The sequence below is a fragment of the Phaenicophaeus curvirostris genome, chromosome 18, assembly GCF_032191515.1.
Source record: "Phaenicophaeus curvirostris isolate KB17595 chromosome 18, BPBGC_Pcur_1.0, whole genome shotgun sequence".
In the NCBI taxonomy this organism is placed as follows: Eukaryota; Metazoa; Chordata; class Aves; order Cuculiformes; family Cuculidae; genus Phaenicophaeus; species Phaenicophaeus curvirostris.
Genome location: NC_091409.1, coordinates 14,796,582 through 14,821,969, shown reverse-complemented (window position 1 = coordinate 14,821,969; position 25,388 = coordinate 14,796,582). Strand labels below are relative to the sequence as shown.

General features: G+C 61.0%; 2 protein-coding genes across 4 annotated transcripts; one reads left to right on the top strand and one right to left on the bottom strand.

Moving 5' to 3' along the window:
• Positions 1-1,774: 1,774 nt before the first annotated feature.
• MVP (major vault protein) lies at positions 1,775-17,039 on the bottom strand. Of its 3 annotated transcripts, none has more exons than XM_069871819.1 (17): positions 16,948-17,039; positions 15,538-15,713; positions 13,938-14,133; positions 12,958-13,081; positions 12,306-12,437; positions 11,314-11,408; positions 10,298-10,534; positions 9,485-9,610; positions 8,891-9,049; positions 8,044-8,294; positions 6,736-6,933; positions 6,268-6,406; positions 5,624-5,835; positions 3,961-4,077; positions 3,757-3,883; positions 2,810-2,998; positions 1,775-1,987 (listed from the first exon to the last, which is right to left on the bottom strand). In XM_069871819.1, exons 2-17 carry the CDS (start codon positions 15,654-15,656, stop codon positions 1,844-1,846), a joined length of 2,565 nt encoding a protein of 854 aa, XP_069727920.1. In that variant the 5' UTR covers positions 15,657-15,713; positions 16,948-17,039; the 3' UTR covers positions 1,775-1,843. The 3 variants fall into 3 exon arrangements, with proteins under 3 accessions (XP_069727920.1, XP_069727917.1, XP_069727919.1); XM_069871816.1 differs by having other exon boundaries at positions 15,538-15,743; positions 16,948-17,038; XM_069871818.1 differs by having other exon boundaries at positions 15,538-15,743; positions 16,943-17,011.
• Positions 17,040-20,032: 2,993 nt separating this feature from the next.
• DYNLRB1 (dynein light chain roadblock-type 1) lies at positions 20,033-25,094 on the top strand. The gene is made up of 4 exons (XM_069871796.1): positions 20,033-20,103; positions 22,597-22,672; positions 23,471-23,638; positions 24,761-25,094. Exons 1-4 carry the CDS (start codon positions 20,101-20,103, stop codon positions 24,802-24,804), a joined length of 291 nt encoding a protein of 96 aa, XP_069727897.1. The 5' UTR covers positions 20,033-20,100; the 3' UTR covers positions 24,805-25,094.
• Positions 25,095-25,388: the final 294 nt, after the last annotated feature.

Here is a 25,388-nt window from a genome sequence, read left to right as displayed (position 1 = left end):
CTTCCCCCTGAGTAGCCCCCTCACGCCCATCAGGTTGTTTTGCTCGGTGCCATTTGCGGAGTGTTTGGGAGCGGATAATCAGAGCAATCGTCCCTGCCAGCCGAGGATCTCAGAGCGTCCTACGGGAAGCCTCATACGTTGTGCTGAGGATGCTGGAGATGCTTTTACGCTCTGCTGAAGTGCAGCCACCCGTGGGGAGAGCCGGGCAGCCACCACGCGGACGGGGGAAGAGACTTTCTTCACCGCTGGGACATCAAGTCCACGTATCAATGTTTCCATCAGCAGCATTGGAGTTGGTCCCCGACGGTGTGGTGGAGCAGCCAGGTTTCACGGGAAGAGACGGGGGCAGCTCTGCGTGCTGAATGCTGCTGGGATTCCAGTCCAGCCCAGCAGGGATTTGTGCCTCGAGCACCACTGTTTCTGTGGTCGCATCCTCAGCGCTTCAGTGGTTTGCGTGGAATATCACAAAAGACTTTGAAAGAGAAAAGTTCTCCTTATTAACTGAATTCACCAACTCCTGATGCTGGAAACTGGGTTCATTTGGGAGTTATAAAGACCCGGGGCTTCACTCCGAAGGGCACTCGCATGCCCCAAGGGACAATTTCACAGCAATTATTCACAATCTTAAAATAAAGCGTGTTCCTGCGTGCTCTGCCAGATCACATCTGTGCTGCGAAACCCAGGAAATGTAAGACTTGGAAGATGGGATTTTAGACCCCTGGGTCGTGGCTACAAGAAGTAAAGATATTGTGAATTCTTTCCCATTTCCTTTGTTTAAAACCAGCATTGATGTGTTTGATACAGACACCGTTAATCTGCTGATTAGCCCGGTGTCTCTAGTAGTTCAAGCCCATCTGTTGTGATGAGATCTGATGGATTTAATGTGGGGTACCAAGAAATACCCGATGTTTGCTTCTGTTCTGGTGAGATGGACGCTGTGAAATAGCGACCAGCAGGGAGGGAGGGGATTCTGCCCCTCTGTCCGCTCTGGTGAGACCAAACCTGGAGCTCTGGGTCCAGTTCTGGAGTCCTGAGCACAGGAAGGACATGGAGCTGTTGGAGCGAGTCCAGAGGAGGCCACAGAGATGATCCGAGGGCTGGAGCACCTCTCCTATGAGGACAGGCTGAGAGAGTTGGGGCTGTTCAGCCTGGAGACGAGAAGGCTCTAGGAGACCTTAGAGCATCTTCCAGTGCTGAAAGGGGCTCTAGGAAAGCTGGGGAGGGGCTCTGGATCAGGGAGAGCAGGGACAGGACGAGGGGGAATTGCCCATGGACACCTCCCAGATGGCAGAGTGAGTGTCTCAGCATCAGGCAAGAGGTTTCAGGGAGGAACCAAACAGAACAATCCAGAGGATTTGGGGAGAAATGAGTAGGGCAAAACCAAGGGATGGGAAGGGTCCGCCATGGGACAGCAGGTTGGTCGTGCCCTGCCTGCTCACTGAGCCCTTCCCAGCGAGGGTTGCGAGGTCACCGAGGAGGCGAAGGGGGGCCACTGCCCTCGTGCTGCCCTGGGCTCCAGCACCGCAGCCATCGCAGCCACAGCGCTGGTGCCGCCGCGCAACCACCCATGGCCTCACGGTCCCGACACCCCTCGGGCTGTGACAGCATCGCCCCGGCCGCCCTCACCGCTGCAACCTCGCGGCTCCCAGTGTCCCACCACGCCAGCACTGGGGAGTTCCCAGTCACGCAGCCGCAATTCCCAGTGCTGCCGCCTCCGCCGTCCCTGCCAGACGGCCTGCGTCGCTCTGACATCACAGCACACAGACACCAGCGCTGCCATCTGCTCATTTTATTGGAGTGGTTCCGACTGCTCCGAGGCGCCAGGGCCCAGAGCCCAGGGTGCTCAGTGCGTGGGCTCGGGGGGCGCAGAGGTCTCGGAGGGCAGCGCCAGCCCCAGCAGCCCCCGGGCTGTGGTGAAGAGGTTGAGGGGGGCAGCACCGTCCGTGATGAGGGTCGAGTGCAGCCCCAGGCTCTGCAGCAGCTTCACCTGGGGGCGTGCGGTGCTGGCCATGAACCCCGACCCCGGCTCAGCCCCTCAGAGACCCCGGCCCCAGCTACAGCGCAGACCCACAGAGAGCCTGGCCCTGCCGGCTCCCAGCCTCAGCTCGATTCACAGTTCCAGCCCCACTTCCAGCCCCCAGCCCCCATTCCTGGCTGCAGTCCTTAACTCCCACTCTCAGCCCTTTTCCCACAGCACTCCCATTCCCAGTTCCCGTTACCATTTCCAGCCCACAGTGTCGTACTCAGCCCCACCCCCTATTCCCAGCCCCATTTCTATGCTTCACTCCCCTCTCCCAGCCCCATTCCCAGTCCCAGTCCTTAACAACTCCCAGACCTCAGTCTCCAGTTCCTAGTCCCAGCTCCCAGTCCTTAACAACTCCCAGTAGAGGGCTCCAGTCCCCAAGTCCCCAGTCGCCAGTCCACAGTCCCCCAGTTCCAGTCTCCATTCCCCAGTCTCCCAGTCCCCTAGTCCACAGTCTCCATTCCCCAGTCCCCTAGTCCCCAGTCTCCATTCCCCAGTCCCGTCTCCCAGTCTCCCAGTCCCCTAGTCCCCAGTCTCCCAGTCCCCAGTCCTCAGCCCCCAGTCTCCATTCCCTAGTCCCCAGTCCCCTAGTCCACAGTCCCCAGTCTCCAATCCCATCTCCCAGTCCTCAGTCTCCCAGTCCCCTAGTCCCCAGTCTCCATTCCCCAGTCCCCCAGTCCACACCTCTCAGACCTCCAGTTCCAGTCCCACTCCCCACTCCCCACTCCTCCAGTTTCCACCTCCCAGACCTCCAGTCCCCAGTCCCCACCCCCGGTCCCCGCTGACCTGCAGCTCGGGCCCGGCCCGGGCTATGTCCGCCAGCACCTCCGGCCCGAGCGCCGCCGCCACCTTCTGCACGCGCGACGCCTCCACGTCCGCCAGCGCCTGCGCGCGCGCCGCCTCCACCTCCGCCCGCGCGCGCTGCGCCCGCACCTCCTGCGCCTGCGCGCGCTCCAGCCGCGACAGCTCCGCCTCCTGCGCGCCGCACAGGCAGCCAATCGCGCCCCCCCTGGCCCTCGCCCTCAGCCAATCACAGCCCGGAACCTCCCGCGTGGCCCCGCCCCCGAGACAAGCCCCGCCCACACCCCGCAGCCCGCCAATCCCTGCCCTCCGCCCCAGACAAGCCCCGCCCACAGCCCGGCTCCCGCCGGCCCCGGGCCCCGCCCCCGCCAGACCCCGGCAATGCCAGGCCGCGCCCCGCCCAGGCCCCGGCGCCACCGCTCCCCGCCCCCTCCAACCCCCGCCCCGACCGCAGCCCACACTCCCCAGTCCCAGGCCGTGCACCTGCCCGACAGTCCCACCCCCCCAACTTGCCCGGTGCCGCCAATCCCAGCGCCGCCCGCCCCAGGCCCCGCCCCCGGCCCTGCCAATCGCAGGCCTCGCCCCTGCCCGCGGCCCCGCCCCCCGCTAGGGCTCCACCGATCCCCAGCCTCTAGCTAATTTTAGGCCCCGCTCCCTCTCAGGCCCCGCCCCCTCTCCCTGGCCCCACCAATCGCAGGCCCCTCTCTCGTCCAGGCCCCGCCCCTCTACCAGCCCCACCCCACCGACGCCCTGCTCCCCTTAGGCCACGCCCCCTCTCCCGTCCCACCAATCGTATGCCCCTCTCCCCCTCAGGCCCCGCCCCTCCGGCTCCTCCAACCCCCCCAGGCCCCGCCCACTCTCCGCGGCCCCGCCAATCGCAGGCCCCGCTCCCGCCAAGGCCCCGCCCCCTCCCCTGTCCCCGCCCCTCTCACGGTGTCAATGGCGGCCGCCTCCGCGCGCAGCTTGGCCTGTAGGATGGCGGCCTCGCCCTCGATCCGCGCCGCCTCCGCCCTCGCCTGCGCCTCGGCCCTGGCGGCGCCCGCGCTCTCCACAGCGGCGCTGCGGGAGCAGCCCCGGTCACGGCCCCGGTCGCGGCCCCGGTCACAGCCCCGGTCACAGCCCCGGCCCCCCCGCACCTCTGCGCCTCCAGCTCCAGCAGCGCCCGCCGCGCCCGCTCCGCCTCGGCCTGGTCCAGCAGCCGCTGCCGCTCCAGCCGCCCCCGCGCCTCCTGCGCCAGGCGCTCCGCCTCGTGTCTGCGGGGGGACAGCAGGGACATGGGGGGGACAGCAGGGACGTAGGGGGACACGGGGACACCAGGGACGTAGGGGGACACGGGGGGGACACAGGGACTAGGGGGACACGGGGACATGTGGGACGCAGGGGAACATGGCGGGGACACCAGGGACGTAAGGGGACATTAGGGGGACATCATGCATATAGGGGCACTCGGGGGACATGAGAGACATAGGAGGATATGGGGGTGTGGGGACATCAAGGACATGGGACACGAGGGGGACACGAGGGACGTAGGGGGACGTGGGGGGAGCACAGGGGTGTGGGGACATTATGCATGCAGGGGACACGGGGACATCAGATATAGGGGAAACACTGGGACATCAGGGAATATGGGGACATGGCGGGGACAAGAGGACATCAGGGACATGGAGGGACAGGGGGGTGTGGGGACATCATGCACATAGGGGCACTCGGGGGACACAGGGACATCGAGGATGCAGGGGAAACACTGGGACATTGGGGACATGGGGGAATGTGGGGACATGGGGGGGACACAGGGACTAGGGGGACACGGGAACATGGGGGGGACACCAGGGACGTAAGGGGACACAGGGACATGGGGGACTTAGGGGGACATCATGCATGTAGGGGCACTCGGGGGACGTGAGGGACATAGGAGGACATGGGGGTGTGGGGACATCAAGGACATGGGACATGGGGGGGACACGAGGGACGTAGGGGGACATGGGGGGAGCACAGGGGTGTGGGGACATTATGCGTACAGGGGACATGGGGACGTCAGGGAATATGGGGACATGGGGGGACAAGAGGACATCAGGGACACGGAGGGACAGGGGGGTGTGAGGACATCATGCACATAGGGGCACTCGGGACACAGGGACATCGAGGATGCAGAGGAAACACTGGGACATGGGGGACATGGGGGAATGTGGGGACATGGGGACAGCAGGGACGGTAGGGGGACACAGGGACATCAAGGATGTGGGGGGAGCACAGGGGTGTGGGAATATCATCCACATAAGGGCACATGGGGACGTCAAGGGACACAGGGACATGGGAGATGTGGGGCAAACACTGGGACATAGGAGACTTGGGGAATGCGGGGACAAGAGGACACCAGGGATGTGGAGGGGACGTCATGGATGTGGGACATCAGGGACACGGGGACATCATGCACACAGGCACACACGGAACATCGGGGGACACAGGGACATCAGAAATGCAGGGGAAACACAGGGATATGGGGTGGACAAGAGGATATCAGGGATGTGGAGGGGACACTAGGGATGTGGGGACATCAGGGACATGGGGACACAGGAGTGGGGGGACATCAGAGATGTGAGGGAGACACAGAGGGACACGGGTACATACAAAGATGGGGAGACACCTGGAACCACTTGGAGATATGAGGGGCAGAGAGGGACGATAGGGGACATAAGGGACATAATGTGGGGACGTGGAGCAGATCTCCAGCTGGAAGAGGTGCTGGAGGGACACTGGGGAACCTGGTGGGACAGAAGGGGACACAGGGCAGCTGGGGACCTGGCAGCAGCCTCCTGGGAGTTGGTGGCGATCTCGATGGCCAGCTGGACGCTGCGCTGCAGGGCATCGCGGGTGCGCTGGTCCACGGGCTCCACGCTCTGGATGTCGACGCTGGTCACCACCAGCCCGTTGGGGGCAAAGCGGAGCTGCTCCCGCAGCCGCCCAGCCTCGTCGAAGCCAAAGACGGCCGAGCAGATGAGACGGTTGGAGTTCTGGGGACAGCACAGACACATGAAATGCATGGGGACATTGGGGTCACTTGGGGACATCAACAACGTTGGGCATTGGGCATACGGGAGGGATGGGGAACACACAGGGCTTCATCAAAGCCGAACGTCCCTGAGCAGAGCAACCGCTCGGAGTTCTTGTTATGTCAGGGGTGTGTGAGACACCTGGGGACGTCAGGGACTCAAAAAGACATCAAGGACTCCAGGGGACATCAAGGACTTGAGGGGACATCAGGGACTCAAGGGACAACCAAGGACACAAGGGACATCAGGGACTCAAGGGGACATTGGGGAATCATGGACACTCAGTGTGACATGGTAGAGGGACAAGAGGTGACCCGGCAGGGACGTGGCTGAGGTGGGTGCTGGAGGGCACTTGTGTGCCCAGCAGAGGTGGTGGGGGACGTGGGGACAGACCTTGTGGAAGTCATCAAAGGTGACAGCAGCCACGGCGCCGCGTACACGGGAGGCCAGGGCCTTGCAGGCATCACCCACAAAGTCAGGGACGCTGAAGAGGCGCCCCAGGGCCTTGGGGTCCTCGGGAACCTCGAAGTGCCTGGCGGGGGAACTGCCTTCAGTGCCACCTGCCCGGCCCCACTGCTCTGACCCCTGTCCAAGAGCCACCTCTGCCCCACAGCCATGGGGCTGGAGCTGCAGACCCAGCCCCACCACTTGTAGGTCAGCTGGAGCTTCAGACCTCCCCAACCACCCAAGTCCCACCAGTTGTAGGTCAGCTGGAGCTCCAGCCCCACCAGTTATAGGTCAGCTGGAGCTCCAGACCTCCCAAAGCCCCCCAGCCCCAACAGTTGTAGGTCAACTAGAGCTCCAGCCCTACAGTTGTAGGTCAGCTAGAGCTTCAGACCTCCCAAAGCCCCCCAGCCCCACCAGTTGTAGGCCAGCTGGAGCTGCAGGCGCGCGTGGTCAGCCGTCTCGATGGTGACGATGTCGGCGCAGAAGTCGGGGCCGAGGCGCAGGCAGAGGCTGCGGCGGGCGTGGGGACGCTTGGGGCGCCCGGCCGAGAGGGACAGGACTGTCAGCTGCTCCCCAGGGCCCAGCACCACCAGCTCGGGACCCAGCACCACCCTGCAAAGGGCAAGGACATGTCACAGTCCCTCCTTGAGGTCACCAGAGCAGAGCAGAGGGGCAGAATCTCCTCCCGCCCTGCTGGTCCCAACGCTTTGGATGCAGCCCAGGACACGGTTGGTTTCTGGGCTGTGACCACATGTTGCAGCTCACAGAATCACAGAGTGGTTTGGGTTGGAAGGGACCTCAAAGCCCACCCAGTCCCAGCCCCACTGTGATGGGCAGGGACACCTCCCACTAGATCAGGCTGCCCAAGGCCCATCCAACCTGGCCTTGAACGTCTCAACACTTCAGCCACCACTTCCCTGGGCAACCTAGGCCAGGGCCTCCCCACCCTCATCGTGAAGAAATTCCTTCATATGTCCAGCCTAAATCAGCCCCTCGTCCTACAAGCCTTTGTGAACAGCCTCTCCCCAGCTTTCCTGGAGTCCCTTTCAGCACTGGAAGCTGCTCTAAGGTCTCCCCAGAGCCTTCTCTTCTCCAGGCTGAACAACCCCAACTCTCTCAGCCTGTCCTGGCATGGAAGGTGCTTCAGCCCTTGGATCATCTTTGTAGCCTCCTCTGGACCCGTTCCAACAGTTCTGTATCCTTCTTATGTTGAGGATTCCAGAACTGGACACAATAGTCCAGATGAGGTCTCACAAGAGAGGAATAGAGGGGCAGAATCACCTCCCTTGGCCACGCTGCTTTTGATGCAGCCCAGGATGCGGTTGGCCTTCAGGACTGTGAGCGCACATTGCCAGCTCACGTCAAGCCTCTCATCAACCAGCACCCCCAAGTCCTTCCTCTGAGGGCAGCTTCTCCATCACATCATCCCCCAGCATGTATTGAAACCACAGGTTGCCCCGACCTTGCACTTGGCCTTGTTGAACCTCATGAGGTTCCCAGAGCTTGTCCAGGTCCTATCCATCCGGTGTGGCAACTGCACCACTCAGCTCGGTGTCATCATGTTGAGCTTCTCATCCACCAACATCCCACGACCTTCTCCTCAAGGCTGTTCTCCATCCATTCTCTGCCCAGCCTGGGTTTGGATTTGCCCCAACCCATCTTTCCCCTATGCCACATCCTCCATCCTCCACATCCCTTTTACCCAGACCCAGAGGTCCTCACCGTGCCCGCCGCTCCCGGTAGTCGTAGACCTGCACGGCAGCGTTGTGGGGCACCTGGTAGGTGACAGCGCGGGTGCGGTCACGCTGGGGGACCTCAGCGTCCGGGCTGGAGGAGGAATGGAGCCCGGCATCCCCGCCACGGACGTCTCCACGGGCTTCGGCCAGCAGCATCTCCACGCTGGGGGGCAGCTCCTTCTCCCACAGCTCCTCGGACTCGGTCAGCATGTAGGTCTGGCCCGTCACCACCCGCACCTGCACCAGGGCCACCTCAGGGCACTGCCAGGCTGGAAGGGCCACCACGGGCCTCGGAGTGCGGGAAGGGAGTGACTTGGGGTACAAAGGGAGCACTTGGATGGGATGTGGGGGCACTGGGAAGGGGCGTGGGGCATACTGGGAGAGAGATGGGTCTAACTGGGAGCACTGGGAGGGGTTATGGAGGTGTCTGGAGCCACTGGGAGAAGTATAAGGGATATTGGGAGCACTGGGATGTGCTGAAAGGGTACTGGGAGCAGGAAGGGCCACCAGGAGCTATGGGGGCTCCAGGGAGCTCCAGGAGCTGGAACTGCCACCAGGGAGCTGTAGGGGATCCAAGATGCTGGAAGGGCCACCAGGGAGCTGTGGGGATTCCAAGATGCTCTGGGAGCTGGAAGGGCCACTAGGGAGCTGTGGGGATTCCAGGGAGCTCCAGAAGCTGGAACTGCCACCAAGGAGCTGTGAGGGCTCCAAGATGCTCCAGGAGCTGGAAGGGCCACCAGGGAGCTGTGGGGGCTCCAAGATGCTCCAGGAGCTGAAAGGGCCTTCAGGGAGCTGTGGGGATTTCAGGGAGCTCCAGGAGCTATGACTGGTACCTTGCCCGTGCGGATGTCACGCACGTAGATGCCCTCGTTGTCAGCCAGTGCCACAGCCTGGCGTCGCTCCAGCACAGTCACCTCAGCCGGTGGCACGTACTCGAGGGGTCCCCGGGCCAGCCAGCGGTCACCTGCCCGCCGTGTCACCTCTTCCCCGTCCTGGGAACACGAGGATGGCATCAGTGACCAGCCTCTGAATGGAGGGACCACCCCACCCCCTAGATGGGGACATAAGGACACAGACATTCCCCCAAGGCCTTCTGTCACGCTGGCCTGAAGACATGGAGCCAGAGAGACCCTCCCCATGGTCCCTCAACTTGGGAACTCCTCCCATGCTCCTCGGTTCCCCACCCGGTCTGAAGACACAGGGATGAGGACAGGAGTCCCCCCAGGTGTCCCTAGGAGTCCCTCACACATCCCAGCTGTCCCAGGTGCCCCAGCTGTCCTCCACAACCTCTGACCACTCCCAGGTCCCTCCCAGTTGTCCTTTGTCCCCTCAGCTGTTCCTGGTTGTCCCAGTGATCTCAGCCTCTCTGGACCCCCCCTCAGTTTCTTCCCAGGTGGCCCTGGCAGATCCTTAAACCCCTGGGCCACCTCATTGATGTCCTTGATGGTCTGGAGTGCCTGGAGCAGCAGCCCCTCATCCTCGGAGAGCACGTAGACATCTTGGATGCCAGCCTGGAGATGCTCGCCCGGCTGCAGAAAGAAGGACTTCTCCCCCTGTGGATGAGGGGACGTGTCACCAGCAGGACAGGGATGTGGCAAAGCAGTGGGGACATGGGGCAGGGACACGGGGACACGGTGGGAGAGGGAGGAAGAACATCAGGACGCGGTGGGACATGGCTGCATTGGAATCCCTCTGGGATGTCTTAGGGTCCCTGTGTGCCACCTTCAAGAACTTCAGGGGTGTCTACAAGGACAGCAGGGCCACCCATAAGTTCCTATGGAAACTCAGGGTCCCTCAAAAGGACACCAGGACTAATGAAGGTGTATTGGGGTTCCCGGAGACCACCTTTGCAACCTTGGGGCATGCGTTCGGGTATGTCAGAACCACCTGTAGTCACTAGGGCCCTGAGGTCACCTTAGGGACCTTAGGGGACACCACAAGGGGCTGTTAGGATCCCTCAGGGATGCCTTAGGGACTTTCAGGGACACCTCAGGGGTCCATTGGGATCTCCTGGGGCCACCTTTGAGACATTTGAAGACACCTATGCATAGACAAAGCTTCTTTGGAGCCACCCGTGTGTCCCTTGGGGCTACCTTCAGGTCCCCAGAACCACACCAGGGGTCCCCCAGTGACCTAACAGGAGCACACGACATGTCTCAGGGTCCCTAGGGACCATCTTTGATACCTACGGACAAGCTAAGGCTACGTGAGGTCCCCAGAGGCCACCTTCAAGTGCCCACCTTGACCACGCGCTGCTGTCCCAGCTGGGGCTGCCCGTTGGGCCCCACGGGGTCGAGCACCACGCAGTACTGCCGGGGGCCCAGCGTCGTCACTGCCACCTCAGCCACCACCTCCTCGAAGACCTCGGGGATGTAGGCCTCACTCTGCGCCTGGGTCACCAGCCACTCCTCACCCGTGCGCCGCACGCGGCCCTGCTCATCTTCAAAGGTGCGCGTGGCCCGCAGGTGCAGGGCTTTCTGTGAAGGCAGGGCACAGGGGGACATGGTGGGGGACGATGGGACACGCAAAGCCAGCCCCAACTGACCTTGGGTGCAGGGAGATAGGGTGATGGGACCACCAAATCTCCCCCTGAGGGACCTCATGGCCCGTGGGTGCAGGGAGACAGAGATGGGGGAGGTGGAAAGGACACAACCCTCTGGAGGGTCCTTGTCACGCATGGGGGCAGCGAGGATGGGGATGTGACAGGACTCTGAAGTGTCCTCATCTCTGGGTGCAGGTGGGACAGAGATGGGATGGGTTGGGGGTGATGGTGCCCCACATCCATCCTGGAGGGTCGTCACCCATGGGTGCAGGAGAAGGGGGACAAGGGACTCCCACACCAATCCCAAAGGGTCCTTGTCACCCACGAGCACAAGAGAACCGAAGTGCCCATGCTGGGTGTCCTTCTCCCCTGCAGGTGCAGCGGGCACAGGACCCCCGAACCTATCCCAGGGGGTCTCCATCACCCATGGGTGAAGCAGAAAAGGGGTCATGGTGGGCTTCAAGGGGAACAGGAGGGTTTTCATCATCCATTGAGGCATGGGGAACACTGACACCATGGGTGAAGTGGGTGGGACCTCCTGGAGAGTCCTCACCACCCATGGACGCAAGGTCGTGGTGGATCCCTCGCCCATCCTGGAGGGTTCCAATCACTCGTGGGTGCAGGGGAATAAGGATACAGGACCCCCAAACCCAGTCCAGAGGGACCTCATCACCCACGGGCACCAAGGAGGTGAGGGTTAGAACGCCCCAGTACCTTGTCAGTGAGGATGTAGGCATCCACAACGTCCACCACCTCTTCATAGACACCAGGCAGGTAGGCGCCCACCCGCTTCACCAGCCACTCCTCCCCTGGGAGAAGGGGACAGGGGCTCAGGATGCTGGGGGGCTTGTGGGGAGGATGCACCAGGGGTCCCGGGGGTGTTGGGGCAGGACATGAGTCAGGAGGGAGCTGGGAGTTCCTGGAGGTGTTGAGGATCCTGTGGATCTTGAGCATCTTAGAGGTGCTGGGGGCAAGGGGTCTTGTGGGTGGGAGGGCAGCCCTGTGGGTGTTGGGGGCTCCAGGAAGCTGCCAGAGCTGGAAGGGCCACCACGTAGCTGTGGGGACTCCAGGGAGCTCCAGGAACTGGAAGGACCACTATAGGGAGCTATGGGGACTCCAGGGAGCTCCAGGAGATGGAAGGGCCATCAGGGACACATGAAGGCTCCAGGGAGTTTCTAAAGGTGCTGGGATGGGAGTCCTGGACGTACCAGTGATTCTGAGAGTCCTGTGGGTGCTGGGGGATAAGATGGGGCCCCGGGGGTGCCATCCCACCTGTAGGACCCCTCACTCATGGGTGTGGGGCGGGATGGGGTTTATGGACGATGGGATAGGTGAGTTGGGGATCCCCGGGGCGCTATGGAGATCACAGAGGAATCCTGGAGGTGCCATGAGGTGGGATTGGGTTTACGGAGGATGGGATGGGTGAGGTGGGGACCCCAGGGGCACTGAAGGATGCGAGGGGGGCCCTGGGAATGTTGTGGGCAGGAAGGAAGTGCCGGGGGTCCCAGGAGTCCCAAGGGATGGGATGGGGCTGCTGTCAGATGACCCAGAGCTCCCGTGGGCACTGGCGGGGGACACAGGGGTCCCAGATGTGCTGCAGGGTGAGGACAAGGCAGCAGAGGGGTCCCACGGGTGCTGAGGGGGCAGTGAGCGATGCTGTGCCAGCTGGCTGAGCCCCATGTCCCCCAGGTGTCCCCGGGTGCTACCTGTGACGCGGCGGGTGCCGTTGCGGTCCAGGCACTCCTTGCGCGCCCGCAGGCGGATGGCCTGGTTGTGCCCGATGACCGTCGCCTGCAGCGTCTCGGCCACCTCCACCTCCTTGCGTGGGATGTAGGTGCCTGCGGGGCAAAGAGTCCTCGTGATTTCAGCTAAAGTTGAGCTTCATCCAAGCAATCGTGTCCTTCGAAAGTCAGGCAGAATGTCCCTCCGAGAGCAGGGCCTCTTTTAGCGAGGGTTTTCCCGACACTGCTCACTCTTTGGGGATGAGAACACCTTGTGCTCAGGGGGGTCTGTGCTGCACAGAGGGGGCTGCTGCTGGCATCCCCTCTGTTTGCAGTTTTCTCCCTATCCGACAGGCAAGGTCAGGCAGAGCTGGACCCAGCTCCAAATCACCAGAGTTTTGGCTGTTGCAAAGTTTCATAATGCATTGAAATTAGACCTTGGAAAGTAATAGAATATGCGTAAGATTTCTGGGAAAATCTGTCCCTCTGTATGGAAGTGGGAAATCCGTTCTGTGCCAGCTTGTGTCTCACTGCACATGATCGATGGGGATCGCTGCTGGTGCTACCCAGGGCTGATAAAGGGCACACCCAAGGGTCCCCCGGGGCTCCCCAACATGCGGTGTCCCCCCTTGCTCACCGGGACCCTCGAAGAGCCACTCGTCTCCTGCCACAAACTTGTTCCCATCCTCATCGGTGAAGTCGAGCAGGGCGCGCAGGCGCAGGGCGGTGTCAGCCAGCACCACCTGCAGCGGGGTGACACCCTGGGGACACACAGACACGGGGCTGTAGGAGCCCCTGGGGACACAGGTGTCATAGCAGAGAGGATGAGGGAGCCCAGGGCACGTTGGGAGATGCCCTGGGGGCACCGTGGGGATGCAGGGGGAAGAGGTGGGGGCCACAGGGTGTCACCGTGGGAGACATGGGGGGCCACCATGGGGGATGTGGGGACATGGGGGTCACGACAGGGCTGTGGGGATGAGGGAGACATCAGAGGCCATCATGGGGGATGTGGGGACATGGTGGCCACCGGGGGGGATGTGGGGACATGGCGGGGGGCACCACAAAGGATGTGGGGACATGGCGGGGGGCACCATGGGGGATGTGGGGCCACGGGGGTCATGACAGGGCTGTGGGGGTGAGGGGGATGTGGGTGCCACCAGTGGGGGATGTGGGGACATGGGGGTCACAACAGGGCTGTGGAGGTGATGGGGACATGAGAGGCCACCATGAGGGATGTGGGGACATAGGGGCCACCACGGGGGATGTGGGGACATGGGGGTTATGACGGGTCTGTGGGGGTGAGGGGGACATGGGGGGACAGCATGTGGGATATGGGGGTCACAATAGGGCTGTGGGGGTGGTGGGGACATGGGTGGCCCCCATGGGAGATGTGGAGACATGAGAGGCCACCATGGAGGTGTGGGGATATGGGGGTCATGACAGGTCTGTGGGGGTGAGGGGGACATGGGGGTCACCATGGGGGATGTGAGGATGAGGGGGACATCAGAGGCCGCCATGGGGGATGTGGGAACATGGGGGTCATGACAGGGCTGTGGGGGTGAGGGGGACGTGGGGGCCACCATGGGGCGGTGGGGGCTGCCGGAGGGTGCCAGGCACCTGCTGGATCTCCTCTCCGGGGTAGAGTGGGAAGGGGTCCTGCGCCAGGCGGATCTCGAGGTCGGCGTGTCGCAGTCGTGCTTGCCCCGCTCCATCCACCAGCACGGCCCCCGTGGGCCCCCGCGCCACGGGGTTCAGCACCACGCAGTAGTGCCGTGGCGGCACCATCACCATGCGCCGCGGAGCAAACACCACCCTGTGCGCAGCCCCACGTCACATCCATGGCCCACAGAGCCCACCCTAGCCCTATAGAGCCCCACAGAGCCCACCCTAGCCCTATAGAGCCAACTCTAGCCCTACAGAGCCCTACAGAGCCCTACCAAGCCCACCCTAGCCCTACAGAGCCCCACAGAGCCTGTCCTAGCCCTACAGAGTCCCACAGAGCCCTACCAAGCCCACCCTAGCCCTACAGAGCCCCACAGAGCCTGTCCTAGCCCTACAGAGTCCCACAGACACCCCCAGAGCCCACCCTAGCCCTATAGAGCCCTACAGAGCCCCACAGAGCCCTATAGAGCCCCACAGAGCCCACCTTAGCATTCTAGAGCCCACCTGAGCCCTATAGAGCCTCACGGAGCCCATCCTAGCCCTACAGAGCCCGTCCGGACCTTATTAAGCCCTATAAAGCCCCCACCTGCCCTACAGAGACCCCCCCACCCTTAGCCTGACAGACCCCCACACAGCCCACCAGCCCTATAGAGCCCGCCCTAGTCCTGTAGGACCCCACAGAGCCCCTGGGACCCCAGAGCCTGCCCTAGCACTATAAGACCTTATAGAGGCCCTCCGGTCCCCACAGAGACCTGCAGAGCCCCCCACCCACCCTTACAGAGCCCCACACAGCCCCACAGCCCTACAGAGACCCCCTAGCCCTATAAGGCCCTATGGAACCCCATAGAGCCCCCAGCGCCCTACAGAACCATCCCAGCCCTATAGAGCCACCCACCCCAGCCCTGTAGAGGCCCCCTAGCCCCACAGAGCACCTTCTAGCCCCATAGAGCCCCTATAGAGCCCCCAGGGCCCCACATAACCGGCCCAAGACCTATAGAACCCCCTGCTTGTCCTACAGAGCTCCCCCACCCTATAAAGCCCCATAGAGCCCCCAGGGTTCTACAGACCCCCCTCCCCCCCCAGCAGTATAGAACCCCCAGGACCCCATAGAGCTGCTTCCCTAGCCCCATAGATCCTCACAGCCACCTCTCGCCCTCTACAGCCTTACGGAATCCCCAGGACCCCCACAGGGCCCCAGTGGCCCCACGGAGCCCCCAGGCACCCACCCTGGCCCCATACAACCACAGTGTTCCCCAGGGCCACCCTCCAGCCCTAAAGAGCCTCCAGCACTCCCCAGTACTAAGGACCTCCCAACACTAAAGAGACCTCAGCACCCCTGAGCCCTACAGAGCCCCCCAAACACCCCTCAACCCTAAAGAACCCCCCAGCTTCCCCCCCAGCCCTAAAAGGCCTCCCAAATAACCCCCCACCTATCGCTCTCCATCACCCTATAACCGTATCAATTCCCCTCCTGCCCCATGGCACTCACATTCCTAAGTGACACAGGACTGAGACCCATCACCCCACAGATGCTCTCCTGCCCCACGGCGCCCACCTCTCATGGTCCTGACGGATGTAGGTGTGAGGGCCAACCTCCACGCGGGTGACATTGCTGTTGAGATCCAGCACGTGGACATAGTGGTAGGGGGGGATGCGGATCACAGGATCCTCCATGGGGCAGGAGACGTCAGCGTGGGACAGGAGACCTTCCTGGGGCGTGGCGGAGCTCGGCTGTGGGGCAGAATGGCCCGAGGCAGCTCACTGTGGGGCAGGAGACTTTGCCACAAGGAGGAACAAGGAGGAATAGCTTCCTGTGGGGCTGGAGAGGGAGCTGTGGGGCTGGAGAGGGAGCTGTGGGGCTGGAGAGAATGCTGCTGGGCTGCCAAGATAGCTGTAGGGCAGGAGAGAGAGCTGTGGGGTGAATAAGCGGTGCGGGACAGGCAAAGACCTCCCCATGGGGTTCCCAGTGGGACAGGAGACCTTGGCACTGGGTGGCAAAAGCCTGGGGTGGGGCAGAGGGGTGACAGGGGCCCTCACCATGGGGCAGAGCAGCTCCCCACAGCAGGGGATGCCTGGGAGCTCATTGTAGGGCTGGCAGGGTTGCTGTGGGGCTGGGGAGTCGTGGTGGGGTCAGGAGTCGCTGTAGGGCTGGAGGGGTTGCTGTGGGGCTGGGAGGGTTGGAAGGGTGGAAGGAGACCTTGCCATGGGGTAGGAGTGCTTGCTGTGGGGCAGGACCAGAGGGTTGCTGTGGGGCTGGGAGTGGGGGACTGCTCTGGTTGCTGTGGGGCTGGGCTGGGGGGGTCGCTGTGGGGATGCTGGGGGCCTGGGGAGGATGTTGGGGGCTGGGGGGGATTGCTCTGGTCGCTGTGGGGCTGGGGAGGTCCTCTGTGGGGCTGGGAGGGAACGGCTGTGGGTCTCTGGGGGGGGCTGCTCTGGCAGCTGTGGGGCTGGAGGGGGGGCTGTGGGGGTGGGGGCCTGGAGGGGGGGCTGCTGTGGGGCTGGGGGCCTGGAGGGGGGGCTGCTGTGGGGCTGTGGGGCTGGAGGGGGGCTGCTGGGGGGCTGGGAGCGCTGCTGTGGGGCTGGGGGCCTGGAGGGGGGGCTGCTGTGGGGCTGGGGGGCTGCTGTTGGTCTGGGGGCCCGGAGGGGGGGCAGCTGTGGGGCTGGGGACCTGGAGGGGGGGCTGCTGTGGGGCTGTGGGGCTGCTGTGGGGCTGGGGGCCTGGAGGGGGGGCTGCTGTGGGGCTGGGGGGGGGCTGTGGGGCTGGGGGCCTAGAGGGGGGGCTGCTGTGGGGCTGGGGGCCTGGAGGGGGGGCTGCTGTGGGGCTGCTGTGGGGCTGTGGGGGGGGCTGTGGGGCTGGGGGCCTGGAAGGGGGGCTGCTGTGGGGCTGGGGGCGCTGCTTTGAGGCTGGGGGGCTGCTGTGGGGCTGCTGTGGGGCTGGCTGCGTTTCGGGGGGTGCGGACCTCACCGTGGGGCAGGAGGAGGCCTGGCCGTGGGGCAGCAGCGGGCACTTCCCGGTGGGGCGGGGCAGCCGTGGGGCAGAGAGCCCGGCACCCGCTGCCCCCCCCTTCCCGGTCCAGCCTCCCCCCCTCCCCGGTCCCGTTCGCCCCGCCCAGGGCTGGAGATTCCGGTTACCGGGCGCGGCCCGGGGGGGGGTGGGGGGCGGGTATTGAGGTGCAGGGGGGGCGCAGGCATGGGGGGGGCAGGTATTGGGGGGCATGGGGAGCACTGGGGGACACTGGGGGCACTAGGGAGCACTAGGCTCACAGGCATGGGGGGGCACAGGTTTTGAGGGTGCAGGGGGGCACTGAGGGGCACAGGCATGGGGGGACAAGTATTGGGGGGACAAGGAAGGGTGCAGGCACTGGGGGGTCACAGGCAGTAGGGGGGCACAGGTATTGGGGGGCACAGGGGAGCACTGAGGGTCACAGGTATTGGGGTGCAGACACTGGGGGCACAGGGGAGGACACAGGCATGGGGGGCATGAGGGAGGGCAGAGGCGCTGGGGGCACTGAGGACACTGGGGGCACAGGCATGGGGGCTTACTGGGGGGCACAAGGCAGGCCACAGGCACTGGGGGGCACAGGTATTGGGGGCGGGCACTGTGGGGTGCAGGGGGGCACTGGAGGATGCAGGGGGGCACTGGGGGGCACAGGCACTAGGCTCACAGGCATTTGGGGGGCACAGGCAGTGGGTGGTCACAGGTATGGGGGGACAAGGAAGGGTGCAGGCACTGGGGGGCGCTGGGGGGGTCACAGGTATTGGTGGGGTACAGGGGAGCACTGGGGGTCACAGGCATGGGGGGTTACTGGGGGGCACAGGTATTGGGGATGGGCACTGGGGGGTGCAGGGGGGCACTGGGGGGCACAGGCACTAGGCTCACAGGCGTTTGGGGGCACAGGTGTGGGGGGAGACAGATGTGGGGCACGGGCAGTGGAGGGCAGAGGGTCCCCAGGTGGCAGATCCCACCCACAGGGCCTGTCTAGAAGGCGCTGCTTGGGTGCTCAGGATCAGAGCCTAAAAACAGCTTCGCCTCGGTCAGGTCCCCGTGGTGGACACCAGCCATGGGTTTCCTTTGTGTTCTTGGCCCTGAATTGTCACCTGGAAGATCTCAACTTGCTCTTTGCTCTTTCTGCGAGACAGCTCTGGGCAATAAATCTGTGTTTTCACACGGAGGGCAACGCCCCAGCCTTTCTTTCCTGGACTGTCACTTCTGCACAGTGTGCGGTGCTCTGCTCACGCCATTCGTCCCACGCCCTTCAGGGTGAGGAGATTGGAGATTCGGAGCTGCTCGGTGGCTTCCAGCACGCCCTGTGGTTCCCCACACTGGGTGTGGAGGCTCCTCGGCCGGGGTCCTGCTGGGACATCTCTCCAGAGGAGCTTGGCCTTGTTCCTTCAGGCCCTTCACTCTGGCTTGGATCAGCCATGGGGTGGCCAGCAGGAGCAGGGAAGGGATCGTCCCCCTGGGCTCGGTCTCAAACCCTGGGCTCAGGTTTGGGCCCCTCAATGCAGGAAAGACCTTGAGGGGCTGGAGAAGGGAACTGAGCTGAGAAGGGTCTGCAGAACAGAGGTTGTGGGAGCGGCGGCTGAAACTTGACAGTGATGCTGATCGCTGGTTGTGTTTTACTTCTCCCTGCAAAGCTGGGGCTTTCCATGCAGGATGTATGACTCAGGACCAAAACTACCCTGCTGTGAACTGCGTGTCTGGTGGGAAGGTCTGTCCCTGCGCAGGGTGTGGGCTGAGCTGTGTGCAGCTGCCTCCTCAAAGGTTCTAGCAAGGTGGGTGTTGGTCTCTTCTCCTAGGTGACAGGTGACAGGATGAGAGGGAGTGGCCTTAAGGTGCGCCAGGGGAGGTTTAGAATGGACATAGGAAAAATTTCTTCACTGAAAGGGTTCTCAGGCACTGGCAGAGGCTGCGCAGGGAGGTGGTGGAGTCCCCATCCCTGGAGGGGTTTAAGAGACGGGCAGATGAGGTGCTCGGGGATCTGGTTTAGCAGCGGACAGGTACAGTTGGCCTTGATCTCAAAGGTCTTTTCCAGCCTAGTGATTCAATGACTCTATGAAGCTCCACTGCCAGAGGAAGGGGTTACCTACATGACCTCCCAGCTGCTCCACAGAATCATAGAAGCAATAGGTTGGAAAAGACCCGCCGGATCATTGAGTCCAACCATTCCTATCAATCACTAACCATGTCCCTCAGCACCTTGTCTGCCTGTCTTTTAAACCCCTCCAGGGAAGGTGACACAACCCCCTCCCTGGGCAGCCTCTGCCAGTGCCCAATGACCCTTTCTGTGAAAAAGTTTTTCCCAGCAGGTCCAGGGAGGTTCTTCTCCCTCTGTACTCGGCACTGGTGAGACTGCTTCTTGAATCCTGTGCCCAGTTCTGGGCCCCTCACCACAAGAAGGATGTTGAGGCTCTGGAGCGAGTCCAGAGAAGAGCAACGAAGCTGGTGAAGGGGCTGGAGAACAGGCCTTATGAGGAACGGCTGAGAGAGCTGGGGGTGTTTAGCCTGGAGAAGAGGAGGCTGAGGGGAGACCTCATTGCTCTCTCCAACTACCTGAAAGGAGGTTGTGGAGAGGAGGGAGCTGGGCTCTTCTCCCAAGTGACAGGGGACAGGATGAGAGGGAATGGCCTCAAGTTCCGCCAGGGGAGGTTTAGGCTGGACATTAGGAAAAAAATTTTCACAGAAAGGGTCATTGTGCACTGCCAGAGGCTGCCCAGGGAGGGGGTTGAGTCACCTTCCCTGGAGGGGTTTAAGGGACGGGTGAACGAGGCACTGAGGGACATGGGTTAGTGATTGATGGGAATGGTTGGACTCGATGATCCGGTGGGTCTCTTCCAACCTGGTGATTCTGTGATTCTATTCTATGATTCTATGATTCTAATGTCCAGCCTGACCCTCCCCTGGTGGCGCTTGAGGCCATTCCCTCACGTCCTGTCCCCTGTCACCTGGGAGAAGAGCCCAGCTCCCTGCTCTCCACACCCTCCTCTCAGGCAGCTGTAGACAGCAATGCTCCCCCCTCCTCTCCTCCCCCGGGCTCAGGGCCGGGGCCGGGCCGCCGTTCCCGAGGCTGCGCAGGGAGGTGCCGGCCGGGCGGCGCCTGCGCGGGGAGCCGGAGCCATGGTGGGTGAGCGGGACGGCCACCCCCCCCCCCAGCCCCACAGCCCCTGCACCGCCCTCACCGCCCCTGGAACCCCGATCCCCCTCCCCGCATCCCCATTCCTCCCCTGGCACCCCCGTCCCCTCTCCCCGCACCCCCCTTCACCGCCCCTTAAACTCCTGTTCCTCCGCCTTGCCACCCCATTTTCCCTCCCCGGCACCCCCATTTTCCCTCCCCGGCGCCCCCATTTCATCTCTCGCACCCCCATTCCCCCTCCCTGCACCCCCATTTTCCCTCCCCGCTCCCCCATTCCCCCTCCCTGCACCCCCATTTCATCCCTCGCACCCCCATTCCCCCTCCCTGCACCCCCACAGCCTCCTCACACCCCCATTCCTCTTCCCTGCACCCCCATTCTCCCCCCTTGCCACCCCCATTCTCCCGTCCCCGCACTCCAGTTCCCTCTCCATGCACCCCAATTCCTCCCTTGCACCCCCATTCTCCCTCCCTAAACCCCTGTTCCTCCACCCTGCATCCCCGTTTCTTCTCCCCTTAAACTCCCATTCCCCTCCTGCACCCCATTCTCTCCCTTTGCACCCCCGTTCCTCCTCCCTGCACTCCTGTTCCCTCTCCCTGCACCCCTATTCCCCCCTTGCACCCACATTCACCCCACCTTAAATTCCTGTTCCTCTTCCTTGCTCCTCCATTTTCCCTCCCCGCACCCCCACTCCCTCCTTGCACTCCCATTTCATCCCTCACACTCCCATTCCCCCCCATCCCCTTCCCCGCATCCCTATTCCCTCTCCCCGCACCCCCGTTCCCCCTTGCACCCACATTCACCCCCCCTTAAACTTCTCTTCCTCTGCCTTGCCCTTCCATTTTGCCTCCCCTGCCCCCCCTTTTCATCCCTCACACCCCCACTCCCCCTCCCTGCACCCCCATTTCTCCTCCCCTTAAACTCCTATTTCCCCTCCTCGCACCCCCATTCCTCCTCCCTGCACCCTAATTCCCCCCTTGCACCCCCATTCTCCCTCCCTTAAACTCCTGTTCCCCCTCCCTGCAACCTAATTCCCCCCTTGCACCCCCATTCTCCCTCCCTTAAACCTCCATTCCTCCTCCCTGCATCCCCACAGCCTCCTCACACCTGCGTTCCTCTTCCCTGCACCCCCATTCTCCCTCCTTGTCACCCCCATTTTGCCATTCCCGCATCCCCATTCCTTCTCCCTTAAACTCCCATTCCCCTCCCTGCACCCCCATTTTTTCTCCCCTTAAACTCCCATTCCCCTCCTGCACTCTCATTCTCCCTTCTTTCACCCTTGTTCTCCCCTTGCATCCCCATTCTCCCCCCTTGTACCCTTGTTCCCCCTCCCCACACCCCATTCCCCCGTTCCCTCCTTGCACTCCCCCTCCCTGCACCCCATTCTCCCCCTTTGCACCTGCTTCTCCCCCCGCACCCCCATTCCCTCCCTCCCTCCCCCTGGTCCCAGCAGGGCTCCCCGCCTGTACCCCTGTTTGCCACCTGCGCCCCCTTACCCCCCTTCCACCCTCATTCACCCTCCTTGCACCTCCATTGTCCCCTTTCAGTCGCCGAGTTTTCCCCCCCTGTGCCCCCATTCCTCCCCCCTGCACCCCCATTTCCCTCTTACACCTCCATTCCTCCCACCTGCGCCCCCATTCCTGCACCCCCATTCTCCCCCTCTGCACCCCCATTCCTACACCCCTGCATCATCATTCTCCCTCCTGCGCCCCCATTCCTACACCCCCATTCCTTCCGCCTGCGCCCCCATTCACCACCTCAACTCAGTCCTGGGGGGCTCCCCCCCATGCACCCCCATTCCCTGCACCCCCATTCCACTCCCGCCCTGCCCCTTCTCCTCCTCCACATTCTCCTGTCCCCAACCCTGCTCGGTCCTGACCGGGCTCTCCCAGTTCAGGACAGCGGAACTGGTGCCCCCTAAGCTGGTTTGCGCGGTGGGAGGTGTCCCTGCCCACGGCAGGGTTTGGAGCTGGGTGGGCTTGAAGGTCCCTTCCAACCTGTTCCATCATTCCATGATGGATCGTCCCGTTGTACTTGGTGCTGGTGAGGCTGCACCTCAAATCCTGGGTTCACTTTTGGGCTCCTCACTCTAGGAAAGACCTTGAGGGGCTGGAGCGCGTCCGGAGAAGGGAACAGGGCTGGGAAAGGGTATGGAGGACAGGGGTTGTGGTGTTATCCCATCACTTGTTCCCTGGGAGCAGAGCGCAGCACCCACCTCCCCCCAACCTCCTTTCCAGGAGCTGCAGAGAGCGATGAGGTCTCCCCTCAGCCTCTTCTTCTCCAGACTAAACAGCCCCAGGGCCTTCAGCCGTTCCCACAACCCGTGTTCTCCAGACCCTTCTCAGCTCCGTTCCCTTCTCCGGACGCACTCTAGTCCCTCACTGTCTTTCCTATAGGGAGGGACCCAAAACCAGGGCCCACCTTGGTGAAAAATAAGTGGCAGCTCTCATGTTCTATCGATGTGTGCTCTCTCTGTTTGCAGGCTGAGGTGGAGGAAACCCTGAAGCGAATTCAGAGCCAGAAAGGAGTTCAAGGAATCATTGTTGTGAATTCTGAAGGTGCTGTGACAATCGCGGTTTGCGGAGATGTAACTAATTCTAACGTGTGCTTGCAAGAGCTGCTCCCAGGACCACTTGCATTTAGGTTACAGTCAGTCCTTGGCAAAGGTTTTCCTGTAGCCAGAGCTACAAGTTAGGTGAGAGGAGAGCACAGCGGCCTTCCAGTACCTGATGGGGCTATGGAAATGCTGGGGAGGGACTTTTTACAAGGGCGTGGAGTGATATGATGAAGGGAAATGGCTTAAATTGGAAGGGGGAAGATTTAGACTAGACATTAGGAAGAAATTCTTCACAATTAGGTTGCCCAGAGCAGTGGGGGCTGCCCCATCCCTGGAGGTGTTCCAGGCCAGGCTGGATGGGGCTTGGGAGCAACCAGATCCAGTGGGAGGTGTCCCTGCCCACGGCCAGGGTGGAACTGAGTGGGCTTTCAAGTTCCCTTCCAACCCAAACCATTCTGTAATTCTGTGATTTCCTCTTCCCCTTCCAGATAGGTATTTTTTTTTCCATTTATAAATCTCGTTAATAAGAAAATAAATGAGAAAAACAAAGTAAAGCACTGATGCTACTAGAGGTAAACAGGTCTTCTCACTTACACCTCTGCTTCCAGATCTTGCCATTCGCGTCTTATTTCTGTTCATGTTCTCCTTTTAAGCCTTTGAGAACAACACTGCTAATCCCTGGTGTAGCAACAATATCTGCTTAGGTTACAAACCCACCCTGGCTGGACCTGATGGTGCCCAAGGTGGAGTTAGTTCTGGAGCCTTGTCACCAACCCTTGCTGTTCCCCAATTCCCGCAGGTATTCCAATCAAAAGTACGATGGACAACTCCACAACGATTCAGTACGCGGGCCTCATGCACGGCTTCATCATGAAGGCACGGAGCACTGTGCGGGACATCGATCCCCAGAATGACCTCACCTTCCTGCGGATCCGCTCCAAGAAGAACGAGATCATGGTTGCACCAGGTAACGTGAGTGGGCTGACAGCAGGCAGCAGCGGATCCAGCAGAACTTCTCTCACACGATTGATGCTGTCAGCCTGAGAGGGAAGTTCTGCCGGCTGCTTTTATTCATACTGTATAATTTCTTCTTTCCCAAGAAGCTGTTTTGCTTTCTTCAGGGTTGAAGGCTTTTATCGTTGACCTAAATTTGCTTTTTCATGTTGGAATGTGGGAAATCACTTTCCTCATTTCATGCTGATCAAAGTAGGAAGTGTTAAATAGCTTTAGAGAGCGTGTGGCAGCTTCGCGTTCTTTGTATTTGTCAGAATAAACCCACAGGAGTTGGGCAGGAATATGATTTGAGAGGATTTTCAGTTCAGTGCTACAGATTAAGTGGGAAAGCAAAACAGTCTGGCGGAGACCAGTCTCTGACGGGAGACCTTATTGCTCTCTACAACTACCTGAAAGGAGTGACAGGGGACAGGACAAGAGGGAATGCCCTCAAGCTCCACCAGGGGAGGGTCAGGCTGCACATCAGGGAAATTTTTTTCACGGAAAGGGTCATTGGGCACTGGCAGAGGCTGCCCAGGGAGGGGGTTGAGTCACCTTCCCTGGAGGGGTTTAAGGGACGGGTGGATGAGGTGCTGAGGGGCACGGTTTAGTGATTGATGGGAATGGTTGGACTTGATGATCCAGTGGGTCCTTTCCAACCTGGTGATTCTGTGATCGTCCAGAGAAAAGAAATAGAGTGTATTGTGGCTGTAATCGTGAGTGAATTGCTCCAGTGAAACTGCAGCTGCAGCTCCTGCAGCCCGGCAGTCTGCCTGTGAGAGGAGGGAAATCACTGCCTGCGTCACCTATATTGAGTCTATTGTTGCCTATGCCAGTTACTGTTATTTCCTAGGCACACACTCAGTTAAATTCAGTTTGCTTGGGAACATACAGTTCCTAAAAGTGAGATATTTTCTCAATAAGAATTAAAAAAGCCAGCGAACTGACCTGCCAAGTCTATTTTGCTTATTGAGAATGAACGCCAGGACTCTGATTCCCACAGGGTGTCAGCGAGATAGGAAAAAGGGCTGGAATTTAGTGTCGCTGCGAACAAATATCATCAATGAGAAAATGATTGCTTTTTTTCCCCCTGCAGATAAAGACTACTTCCTGATCGTCATCCAGAACCCGACCGAGTGACTACACTGACTGATGCAGCCTGATTTTTTTCCCCTTTGCCCAACTGTTTTCTTAATTTAACCATAAAGAATAGAGCGTTAGTGTTAACTCTGCTGTGCCACTTTCCTAACGCTTGGAAAAACAAAAGCGGGTGGGTTTGTTGTTTACAAACAGAAAAAGCGTCGCTTTTTCTTTTTTGTATCATGACTTGTTTTGAGGAAAAGTTGGTGAATTAGAATCTGGCAGTAAAAAACAGATTCATTTACTAGTTAAGAATATAATATAATAAAACTTTAATGGTATTCTTAGAAGGTTTATTCTCTGTGTGTCTCCATGCTTCTCTCACCACTGTTTGAGATGCGCTTCTGCACTGTTTCTTTTGAATGACTGTAAATATGACACTTGCCTGTCCTCTTGTTCTGCCTTCTTCTGTTGGTTTTACAGGGTTCTTTGGGAAAGTCAAATATCGAATTAAAAAGTGGCAGCAGTGACTGGGTTTGTCCTACGTGTTTTCCTTCTAAAGATTTTAATTATTTTCATGATCGATAGAGGTTTTTCTTTAAAAAAAATGAAGTGTTGTAAGACTATTTTCACTCCTCCATAGC

Bases quoted from the DNA above. Each gene is read 5' to 3' on its own strand.
- MVP (XM_069871819.1), bottom strand. From the start codon at position 15,656: ATGGAGGATCCTGTGATCCGCATCCCCCCCTACCACTATGTCCACGTG. The intron at 9,050-9,484 runs GTGGCCCAGGGG...TCGTGTTCCCAG, and splicing joins CCATCAAGGACATCAATGAG to GACGGGGAAGAGGTGACACG. The intron at 6,407-6,735 runs GTGGGGCTGGGG...TTCCCCCGCCAG, and splicing joins CTCCAGCTGGCCTACAACTG to GCACTTCGAGGTTCCCGAGG.
- DYNLRB1 (XM_069871796.1), top strand. The intron at 22,673-23,470 runs GTGCTGTGACAA...CAATTCCCGCAG, and splicing joins CATTGTTGTGAATTCTGAAG to GTATTCCAATCAAAAGTACG. The intron at 23,639-24,760 runs GTAACGTGAGTG...TTCCCCCTGCAG, and splicing joins CGAGATCATGGTTGCACCAG to ATAAAGACTACTTCCTGATC.